Source organism: Cebus imitator, unplaced genomic scaffold (assembly GCF_001604975.1).
Source record: "Cebus imitator isolate Cc_AM_T3 unplaced genomic scaffold, Cebus_imitator-1.0 Scaffold72, whole genome shotgun sequence".
NCBI lineage: Eukaryota > Metazoa > Chordata > Mammalia > Primates > Cebidae > Cebus > Cebus imitator.
The window spans coordinates 7,184,949-7,196,488 of NW_016107387.1; the positions used below are offsets into that span (position 1 = coordinate 7,184,949).

Here is an 11,540-nt window from a genome sequence, read left to right on the forward strand (position 1 = left end):
AAAAAAAAAAAAAAAAGGAAACAACCTAAATTTCCGATTTCTGTCAATAGAGAAGTGCTAAATAAATAAATTATGGTGACTATGATGAAATGGGTGCAGGTAGATCAAGTACATTTTGTAAACTGATGTGGAGAAATGTTCCTGATAGATTGTTAACTCCTAAAAAAGCACATAGCAGAACACAATCCCATGTACATAGAAAATATAACCTAAAATGTATTTCTTCTCCTCCACCTTGTAAGATACTCAGGTTCCTTCCTACTGAAAGGGATGTGCACATGGATTCGGGGCAAGTCCCTTAGGGGCTTGGCAGGGGTCATGGGATGAAATGGAATCCTGTTCATGAAGACAGAGCAGGTACTGAGAGCCAGACGGGGGTGCCAGACTTTCTCTCTTACAAGCTGTGTGTGATCTCCGGCCCTGAGCCTTAGTCCGTCATCCGAAATGCCTCCCCAGATGCTTGCAGGGAATGGTTATGTAAGGTAAGTGTCTGGCATAATGCCATCACAGGTTAGATACTCAATAAAAGTTTGCTCTTTTCCTTGGCTTCTCCCTTCCTGTTCTGGCCAAGAAGTTCTATTCTCTGTCACCCCCTTCCCTCCTTCCAGAGTGGAGTGAGGCCAGAGCTCGGCAGCTTAATGACTGGGACCCAGAGGATGCTGATGCTAGGGACTCAGGCCAGGATTGAGCAAGAGCACAGAATGGGCTTCTCTAGGACCAGGGGTGCGATGATGGAGACCCAAGAATTCTGGGAAATTTAAAGGCAGGAAGTGAAAGGAAGTGTGGGTAGAGGAGAAACAGCAGCTTGGACCTCTGACTGCCTTTGATCCAGCCCTGCCCCCAGATGGTAAAAATGAGGAAGTTAGAGGCACTCCAAAAACGAGGAAAGGAAATGGCCTGTCCTGGAGGAGGAGAGCAGAGCTGGCCTCAAACCCAACTCTCCCCACCCACACACGACTGCTGTGTGTTCCAATTCCAGTACACTCTCATTTACTGGAGGAAATGTTGAGGAAATGGGATGTCCCAGATTATAAGGCTCCCGGGATTTCAGACACAAGACCAGCAGGACTCCAGTCACCCCTACCCCAGCTCTCCAGGGCTCAGTGCTTCCCGCTCTGAGTGACGTCCCAGCTCTGGTCCTTGCTGCACAACCAACGTGGGAATCACGGCCTCCAGACCCCCCACAGGTAATGGTGCTGCGGGGCTGCTGAGACCCAGGGGGCAGGGAATGTCAGAGGAAGCAGGGAGAGGGGGACTTTGGGTCTTGGGCGGGACTAAATGAAAATGAATAAAGGGGGCAGTGTGGGATTTAATTACTACATGGAGATTTAAGACTCTATTCCCTTCACTGGATTCTAGATTGGGTTATGACAGCCACAATCACCTGTTATAAATTAAGACTCTGGGAGGCTGAGGCAGGAGAATCGCCTGAACCCAGGAGGCAGAGGTTGCAGTGAGTCAAGACTGTGCCACTGCACTCCAGCCTGGGCGACAAGAGTGAAACTCCATCTCAAAAAAATAAAAATAAAGGCCGGGCGCGGTGGCTCACGCCTATAATCCCAGCACTTTGGGAGGCCGAGGCGGGTGGATCACAAGGTCAAGAGATCGAGACCATCCTGGTCAACATGGTGAAACCCCGTCTCTACTAAAAATACAAAAATTAGCTGGGCATGGTGGTGCACGCCTGTAGTCCCAGCTATTCAGGAGGCTGAGGCAGGAGAATTGATTGAACCCAGGAGGCAGAGGTTGCGGTGAGCTGAGATGGTGCCATTGCACTCCAGCCTGGGTAACAAGAGCGAAACTCCTTCTCAAAAAAGAAAGAAAAAAATTTAAAAAAAAATAAATAAATAAACTAAGACTCAAACTCAGCCTCATGGCTGGCCCACTTCCAGCCTGACCCTCCGCCCCAGCCCAGCCATGCCCTAACCCCAATTCTAACCCCAGCTCCTACTGTTTTTTGAGTCTCACTCTGTCACCCAGGTTGGAGTGCAGTGACACGATCTCAGTTTACTGCAAGCTCTGCCTCTTGGGTTCAAGTGATTCTCCTGCCTCAGCCTCCCGAGGAGCTGGGATTAAAGGCTTGCACCACCACAACCAGCTAATTTTTGTATTTTTAGTAGAGATGGGGTTTCACCATGTTGGCCAGGCTGGTCTCAAACTCCTGACCTGAAGTGAGCTGCCTGTGTTGGCCTCCCAAAGTGCTGGGATTACAGGAGTGAGCCACTACACCTGCCCCCCGCTCACCGCCACCACCAAGCTCCTACTTTAACCCCAGGTTCAACTTGAATCTTAATGCCAGCCCAAAGCCAAAACCTCAACTGTATTCTATTTCCAAATTCAGCCCCAAAGTTAACCCCAGTTTCATCTGTGGCTCCAGCATGGATACTGACCCCCGTCCTAGCATGAGACACGACCTCAAGTCCTGCCCGATTACTGGCAATACATTTAGCTCTCACTTTACCCTCCAGTTTCACTACCAAACTCAACTCGACCCCACTTCTAACTTGGCTGCAAATCCAGGCCCATTTCCATCTTAGCCTTAACCTTGGGCTCCTTCTCAACCTGAGCCTCTTCTCCCAACTCAACTTCAGCCCTGGCCTCGGCTCCAACCTAGTACCAACCTCCTATGCCCCGGCTCCGCCCCAGCCTGGCCACTGGCCCTGCCTCCATTTCAGCTGTGACAGCCTCAGAGCCGTGTTGACCCAAGCATGACAATGAATTATGAAAACCTGCAGCACTTGGAGAGTGAGGAGAAAGTCCAGGGGTTTAGAAATGGTAAGAGGAAAGGGGAAACTCTCCTAAAATGCCCTCTTTATATGTCTAGAAGGATTTCTCCTGTCATTTCTGTCTCTCCACCACGTGGGTCCCCATGCTGAGACCCAGGCTCCAGCCTCTGATGGGCTTAGTGTGAAGAGGATGCGAGGTCCTCAGAAAGACTGGGACAGGGGGGATCACAGTGGACCCGGCTTCTCATGCTCCGCGGGGTGGGGACGAGAGCTGCCCATTGGTAGAGGGGAAGATAAGTGGTTGGGTTTGGAGGAGACTCATTGTGAACCTGACTGTCCAGCAGGTAGGTGAGCCTGAGCCTGTGAAGGGCCTGGCTGCCCCCAGCTCTCCCTGTGTCCTCCTGCCTCCACCCCCAGCTCCGACCATGGGACCCCTCATATTGCTATCGTCCCCCATCTCTGTGTGTGGACGTGGGTCCCCAGGGGTGGGAGGGGCCGGTGTGACTGAGGACTTGTGCTAGGCCCTGAGGTCCAAGGCCTGGGCATCCCCTGCCCTGAAATCCACCTCGTCCGGTCCTCCCCTGGCATGCCCTGTGCCCAGCCCTCCTCGCTAGACAGCCCCCTGGGCCCTCTCCTCCTCCTGTCTGTCCCCTCCTCATCCTGACACCTTTCTTCTTACAGGGCTGCCTCCCTCCCAGTCCCTCCTGCAGCGTCTCCGCTCTGGGCCCTGGCTCCTCCTGTTGGCCCTGGGCCTCGGCCTCCTGCTGCTGGTCATCATCTGTGTGGTTGGATCTCAAAGTGAGGGTCACAGGGGTGGACAAGGAAGAGAGAATAATGGGGTGCTACAGCAGGGCAGTGGCGGGGCAGTGGTGAGGCCCACAGTAGGAGCAAGGCAGGGCACAGTCCTGGGGGCAGCTGTGGAGATGACAGTGGGCCATGGTGATGGCAATGCCACCAACAGTCATGGGGGTCATCACAGGGCCATTGAAGCCCTGATGGAGTGATGGATGGGAACAGTGGTGGGGGCACTGATGGAGAGTTGATGGACCCATAATCAGATGGCTGCTGGCTCTGTCACTCATTAGTTGGGTTATGTACTCAAATTACTTCACCACTCAGAGGCTTAGTTTCATCATCTGCAATACTGGACAATAACAGTGCCGGCCCCACGGGATTGCTGCGAGGACCCAACGAGGCAATGATTTGGAAGGCCCTGCTCGGTGCTGGCACAGAGGACCCGATGAAGCCCAGCTCTGACCTTCCCATCCGCCTGTCTAGATTCCAAATTTCAGAGGGACCTGGTGACTCTGAGAACAGATTTTAGCAACTTCACTTCCAACACTGTGGCTGAGATACAGGCACTGACTTCCCAGGGTGAGCCTGGCTTGGACGGGGCTCTGGGCTGGGGCGGGGCGGGGCCGGGGAGGAGGAAGCTGACCCCTAAGCCAAGTCTCCGTGTCCTCCAGGGAGCAGCCTGCGAGAAACAATAGCATCTCTGAAAGCTGAAGTGGAGGGTCACAAGCAGGAACTGCAGACACGTGAGAGACCCTCCGAGTATGGGTGTGGGGGGCCTGGCTCTCAGACACAGGTGGGGGTGGCAGCAGATTCAAATTTCAGAGGGACCTGGTGACTGAGAACAGATTTTAGCAACTTCACCTCCAACACTGTGGCTGAGATACAGGCACTGACTTCCCAGGGTGAGCCTGGCTTGGATGGGGCTCTGGGCTGGGGCGGGGCCGGGCCGGGGAGGAGGAAGCTGACCCCTAAGCTGAGTCTACATGTCTTCCAGGGAGCAGCTTGCAAGAAATGATAGCATCTCTGAAAGCTGAAGTGGAGGGTCACAAGCAGGAACTGCAGACAGGTAAGAGACCCTCCGAGTGTGGCTGTGGGAGGCTGGGCTCTCAGACACACGTGGGGGTGGCAGCAGACTGCTGGTGCCGAACTGCCCTCCCCTTCAGCCAGTAGCTTGAAAGGCATCTTTCTCCGGAGAACAGGCTGGAGAAACAGGAGCAGAGGGATCCAGAGCAGATTTGATGGCTGCACCTGGGCATGATGTGGGGGATGGGTGGGGGCGGGAAGGAACGTTCCTAGGCCTGGCCCTGCGCCAGGGCATCTGAGCTCCAGGAACAAAATAAGCAGAAGGCACACCTGGGCCGCTGTCCCCACTGCCCATCTGTCCGTGTCCCAGTTCATTCTGAAATGCTCCTGCGAGTCCAGCAGCTGGTGCAAGCCCTGAACAAACTGACCTGCCAGGTGGCTATTCTCAAAAACAACGGTGAGGAAGGTGTGGGGAGGGCTGGACCCTGCTTTTCTGCCCACAGCCCACTGGGCAGCGCCTCAGCCTCTCCACCCTATTTCGCCCCACTCAGGCTCCACCGAGAGGACCTGCTGTCCCATCAACTGGGTTGAGCACCAAGGCAGCTGCTACTGGTTCTCTCGCTCCGGGAAGACCTGGCCCGAGGCTGAGAGGTACTGTCAGCTGGAGAGTGCACACCTGGTTGTCATTAACTCCAGGGAGGAGCAGGTGAGGCTTCTGGTACTCAGTACCTAAGACACGTCACATGTAGGGAAATGGTGCTTAATCTTGGCAGCACATTGGAATCATCTGGATTGATGATTCCAGAATGACTGTCATCTGTGCCACACCCTCAGATTTAATAGGCCTGAGCATAGGGAGAAACTCCTCAAACTCCTCCGTTGATTTAAGGAAGAGCAAAAGTTTAGAATCCCTAGCTCAAGGAATTGGCTGGGATAGGAAATCACCACTGCCCTTCTGTCACCTCAGAGTTTTGTCCAGGCACATCTGGGTTCTGCATACACCTGGATGGGCCTCAGTGACCCCGAAGGAGTCTGGAAGTGGGTGGATGGAACTGACTATGCATCCGGCTTCCAGTGAGTACACCCCGGCTTTCCATGCCAATGTCCTCCGTCAGCACTGCCCCCCAGGGAATCTGACTGGCATCTTCTCCCCCCCTGAACTGAATTTTACTCCATCTACCCTTCCTAGTTTGCTGTTGTCCTCTCCCCTCAGGAACTGGAAGCCAGGCCAGCCAGATGACTGGCAGGGACACGGGCTGGGCGGAGGCGAGGACTGTGCCCACTTCCACCCAGATGGTGGGTGGAATGACGACGTGTGCCAGAGGTCCTACCACTGGGTCTGCGAGGCTGGCCTGACCCAGGCGAGTCAGGATAGTGACTGAGCTGCCGTTTGCTGGACTACCCGGCCATGGAAATGGTGGTGGGAGGAGGATTCTTCCCAGGACCTCTCCACAAAACCGCTCTGGGAGAGCAATAAGCCCTGGAAGATTGGAAGCGCTGCCAACATTTTGCATTTTTTTCTCCTTAATTTTACAGAGATGATATAGAGTTCCTAAGCTTTTGTTTTTCAACTTTTGAAAGTCAACTTCCTTAAGGTATAATTTTTACATAATAAAAATGCACTCTTTCAAAGAGTAGAGATGACTTTGGCAAATATGCATGCCTAGGTGACTACCACTCCAGTGGCAACAGAGAACATTGCCATCACCCTCCCAGTCCCCTCACGCCGCTGTGCAGTCTAACCTCCTCCCTGTTCCCAGGCAACAGCTGGTCTGCTTTCTTTCACTATTTATTGGCCTTGCCTCTTCTAGAGCTTCTAGAACTTTAAGTAAATGAAATAATACAGTATATACTGTCGTGACAACTTATGTATTTTGCGTTGCTTGATTTTTGGCAATCTAAAAATGGCAGAGTGGAGAAGCCAGGTGAAGCCTTTGAAAGTCCTATGTTATTGTGAAAACAGCATTTTCTTCTCATATAGATTTCAGTTCAAATCTTTTCTGTCACTTAATGATGGCATAAACTTAGGATGATTAGGAAAAGTCATTGTTTAATTTCTCTGAAGATCCAAAGCAGATTTATTGGGAGATGAAGAAAAGATCCCCAGGTGTATTGGTTAGCAACTGGTGTGTAACAAACCACTCCAAAGCTCAGGGCTTATACAATAAGCATTGATTATAGCTCAAGAGGCTATAGGTCTGGTCTGGCCAGGTTTGGGTCATCTTGCCTGGGCTTGTTCATGCATCTGTGGTCAGCTGGAGGGTTGGCTTGGGGTTGGCTGGTCTAGGGTAGCCTTGCTTGCTTCCATGTCTGACATTTGGCTGGCTCTGGGCTGGGACAGTGGGGATGATTGGGCCACATTAGCCTAGCCTGACCTTGTTCACAGAATGGTTGGGTAGGGGTCCAAGAGAGAAACTGAAAGAGTCTTGCTTGGAACTGAAGCATCATTTCTGCTGCATCCTCTTGGCAAAAGCAGATTACAAGGCTGCCCAGATTCAAGGATCAGAGAAATAGATTCCACCTTTTGGTGGGGGAAACTACAAAGTCATACTGTGGAGAGAATGAATATAGAGAAGGGTAGAGACTTTTATTTTTCAATCAATCCAGCATAACAGGGGAAGCATCCCGGCTATTAAGATCCAGCTTATAGGTTGGGCATGGTGGCTCACGCCTGTAATTCCAGCACTTTGGGAGGCTGAGGTGGGCAGATCACCTGAGGTCAGGTGTTTGAGACCAGCCTGACCAACATGGTGAAACTCCGTCTCTACTGAAAAAAAAAAAAAGGTCAGCCAGTTGTGTTGGCAGGCTCCTGTAATCCCAGCTACTCAGGAGGCTGAGGTGGGAGAATTGCTTGAACCCAGGAGGCGGAGGTTGCAGTGAGCCAAGATGGCGCCACTGTACTCCAGCCTGGGCAACAGCAAGACTCCATCTCCAAAAAAAAAAAAAAAAAAGAATCAGCTTATTAAGTTAAGCGAGGGCAGGACCCATTCATTGCTGTTTTACTGTACCCAGAAAACTCCCTGGCATATAGGAATGTTTCAATTAGCTGTCAGGATTTGCCGACGGGTTGGTTGAGGGGCTTGAGAGAATGAGAGAGTCAAGGATAATTCCAGGTTTGGGGCTTGAAAACCTAGACGTATGGTGTCCCAGTTAATTAAGATGGGGAAGACTGTGTGAGAAGCTGGTTTTGTGGTGGGATGGGGAGATGAGAAGCTTTACTTTGAACATGTTGAGTTTGAGCAGCCTGATACATTTCCAAATGGAGTTTATTCTGTGTACCATAGTAAACATTTATAATTTTATTTAAAAGGGGTTTTTTTGTAAATCAGTTCCACCAAGATACAGGTGTCAAAACAAAAGGATTTATTTCTCTTTCTCTCTCTCTCTCTCTGCATATATATAGAGAGACAGGTTCTTGCTGTCACCCAGGCTAGAATGCAGTGGTGTGATCATAGCTCACTGCAGTGCTGAACTCCTGGGCTTAAGCAATCCTCTCTCCTCAGCCTCCCAAGTAGCTGGGATTCTAGGTGTGTGCCCCCATGCCTGGCTAAGTTTATTTTTTTGTAGAGATAGGATCTCACGATGTTGCCCAGGCTGATTTCAATCTCCTGAGCTCAAGCAATTGTCCTTCCTCGGCTTCCCAAACTGCTGGGATTACATGTGTGAGCTGCAGTGCTTGGCCACAAAAGGGTTTATTGAAAAGAGTTGAATAATAGAGTGTGAGCAGGATTGAGGAAGCCGACAAAGTTGGTGGAGTCCCTGTGGCTAAGAACAGCAGAGCCATCACCACTCTGAGGCCTGGAGGCACAAAAGGAAGGAGCATCCACCCAGATCATCCACCCAAGCAGCTGTGTGCCTCTCTTTCCTGGGCCTGAAAGATCATGGATCTTTCAGGATCCATGGATCTTTTTTGGATCATGGAAGAGAAGCCACCCAGTAGGAGCGTTAGATCACAGTTCTACCAGGGCCACAGAAGGTAGAGAGGAGCAGAGCAGGAGGACCAATACACGGGAGTTCCCTCCAGAACTTCCTAAGCTGGTAACTGTGCTACCTAAGAAAGCCAACAATTACATTCTCCAGTTTATACAGGTAACGGGACTAGGGAGGCAGGGAGGACATTAGGGAAAGTACAGGGAGGGCAACTGTGTGTTACAGGTGGAAATAACTGGAAAGATAGATCACAGATTGAATTAGTCATTGGAGGAGATTGAAACGATCTCTCTGCTGACTTCCAGATTGGGTTGGACAGCCCCAAACCAGTACAATCCCAGTTCTAGCCCCAATTCCAGTCCCAACGTCAGCTCTAATATCATCCCTAAATTCAACCTCTGCCCCCATTGCAGCTCCAGCCTAGCTGTACTACACCCCCACACTCGGCCCCACCACGTTTCCAGTCTCAGCCCCAAACTCAGACCCAACCCCAGAGAAGCCCTGTCTACAATCTTACCTCGGCACCCAATCTCATTTTTAGCCCCAAGTACGTCAACCCCATCCTCACCCCAGATACAATAGTCATAATCTCTGTTTCAGCCTCACCTGCAAACCCAGCCCCAGCCCTGCTCCTAGTCCCAATGCCTGCCTCGATGTCTACTGGATCCTCATTGCCTACCCCAAAACCAGCTCCACACCTACCTCCAGCCCTTATCTTGCACTCCCCCTTGGAGTCCTTTCTCTGCCTCCATCTCAGCTTTCACACCTGCAGAGATCACTTGGGCCAAGGATGTCAATGAGGTGTGAAGACCTCAAGTGCTTACAGAGAGAGAAGGAACATGATCTTAGAAAAGGTAAGACAAGCAGAAGATCCCCGAGACAGGCCTACTCCCCGAAGTTTGCAGAGGCCTGAGCTAGTTCCTCTTGAGCCCACTCCCCTTTGTTCCCCTCCCCCAGCTCAGTCTTGCACCTTGAGGAGCCTGGGGCACACATGGGGACACCTCCAGTATGGCCCACACCCTCCATTCACCCCCCAACCCCTGCCCATGCTTACTACTTAGGTCTCGGGTGTGCACGGCAGCAGCAGGGTCTGCCACCCAGAGTACAGGCCCAGGGAAGAGAGGTACATAGTTGCTTGGGTGGATGATCTGGACTCCCAGGTGCCCAGAGGGTGGTCTAGAAGGGCAGGTATGGCTTGGGGTGAACACACCACCTGTGGCCCTGGAGATTCCCAGTCCCACAGGAAGGGATGGAGTCAGAGGAGGGCCCATGAGGGACCTTTAAAGTGTGAAGATCCAGGAGGTGTGGTAGCTGTAGTCTAAGGATGGAGCTTCTTTCTGAGACAGTGCCTCTTTCTATCTGCAATGAGGGAGTTCTCGTATCTCCTCTGTTGCTGTAGCTCCAGGGCTCCTGGTTTTGGTCATTTCTGTGACTCCAGTATGGACTGTGGTGATCCCCCTCTCTGAGGGTTCAGGGGCTGGCCTCTGTGGTCCTAGTCTTCAGGGGAGTTAGGGTCGTCAGTGGCACAGGAACAGGGAGGAGGAAAAACATGGGATATTTAGGAAAGTCTTAAAAGGGAGACCATAACTTAACCTGCTTTCACAGATGAGTGTGAGCCTATGAGGGGCCTGGCTGCCCCCAACTGTCTCTGTGTCATTTTGTTCCTTCCCCCAGCTCTGACCGTGGAACCTCACATACCACCATCATCTCCCATCTCTCTCTCTGTGTGTGTCTGTGTGTCTGTGTGTCTGTGTGTGTGTGTGTGTGTGTGTGTGTGTATGTATGCGTGTTTGGTGGTCCCCAGGGGTGTGAGGGGCCTGTGTGACTGAGGACTTGTGCTGGACCCTAGGTCCAAGGCCTGGACATCCCCTACCCTGAAATCCTTCCCATCCTGCCCTTTCTTGGCATCCCCTATGCTCAGCCCTCCTCTCTAGACAGCTCCCCTGGGCCCTCTCCTCTTTCCGTCTCTGTCATGTCCTGTGCCCTCCTCGTCCTGACACCCCCTCCTGTTGCATGGCCACCTCCTCCCCCGTCCTTCCTGCAGTAACTCCACTCTGGGCCCTGCCTTCTCCTGCTGTCCCTGGGCTTCGGCCTCCTGGTGCTGGTTGTCATTTGTGTGGTCAGATCCCAAAGTGAGGGTCACAGGGGTGGACAGGGAAGAGAGAAATAATGGGGTGCAGTGGTGGGGTGGTAATGGTGAGGTACAGGGTTAGTGATGGATAGTCAGAGAGAAAGTCTTGAGACAAGAAGAAAATCTTTCAAAAGTGTTGGAGCAGTGGTGGGATAGTGATGTGGTTTGAATCTGTATCCCTGCTCAAACCTCATGTTCAGTTTCAATTCCCAACACTGGAGGCCTGCTGGGAGGTGACTGGATCATGGGAGCAGTTTCTCATGGTTTAGTAGCATCCCCCTTGGTTCTTCTGTCATGGCAGTGAGTTCTTGCGAGATCTAGTTGTTTAAAAGTGTGTAGCACCTCCCTGCTCTCTTTTCCTCCTGCTTCAGACGTGAAAGATGCTTCACCTCCCCTTTACCATCCACCATGATTGTAAGTTTCCTGAGGTCTCTCTCGAAGCCAAACAGATGCCACCATCCTTGCTGTATAGCCTGCAGAACCCTGAACCAATTAAAACTCTTTCTCTCTATAAATTACCCAGTCTCAGGTATTTCTTTATAGCAGTGAGAGAACAAACTAATGAAGAAAATTGGTACCAAGATGTGGGGCTTTGCCATAAAGTTACCTGAAAATGTGGAAGTGACTTTGGAACTTGGAAATGGACAGAGGTTGGAAAAGTGTGGAGGGCTCAGAAGAAGACAGGAAGATGAGGGGAAGTTTGGAACTTTCTAGAGACTTGTTGAATGGTTGTGACCCAAATGCTGCTAGTGATATGGACAGAGATGTCCAGGCTGATGAGGTCTCAGATGGAGATGAGAAACTTACTGGGAACAGGAGAAAAGGTCACTTTTGTTACACCTTGGAAAAGGCTTGGTTGGATTGTGCTGCTGCCCTAGGGATCTGTGGAACTTTGAACTTGAGCGAGATGATTTAAGGTATCTGGTGGAAGAAAT

The 11,540-nt window shown here is 51.5% G+C and overlaps 1 protein-coding gene across 2 annotated transcripts; it reads left to right on the forward strand.

The window, feature by feature from the left end:
- The first annotated feature begins 905 nt into the window (after positions 1 to 905).
- On the forward strand, positions 906 to 6,193 carry CLEC10A (C-type lectin domain containing 10A). Of its 2 annotated transcripts, XM_017531719.2 has the most exons (10): positions 906 to 1,187; positions 2,676 to 2,775; positions 3,408 to 3,524; positions 4,005 to 4,100; positions 4,193 to 4,264; positions 4,516 to 4,587; positions 4,915 to 5,001; positions 5,096 to 5,250; positions 5,512 to 5,618; positions 5,758 to 6,193. In XM_017531719.2, the coding sequence occupies exons 2-10, from the start codon at positions 2,709 to 2,711 to the stop codon at positions 5,924 to 5,926; spliced, it is 942 nt and encodes a 313-aa protein (XP_017387208.1). In that variant the 5' UTR covers positions 906 to 1,187; positions 2,676 to 2,708; the 3' UTR covers positions 5,927 to 6,193. The 2 variants fall into 2 exon arrangements, with proteins under 2 accessions (XP_017387208.1, XP_017387211.1); XM_017531722.2 differs by lacking the exon at positions 3,408 to 3,524 and having other exon boundaries at positions 907 to 1,187.
- The last annotated feature ends 5,347 nt before the right edge of the window (positions 6,194 to 11,540 follow it).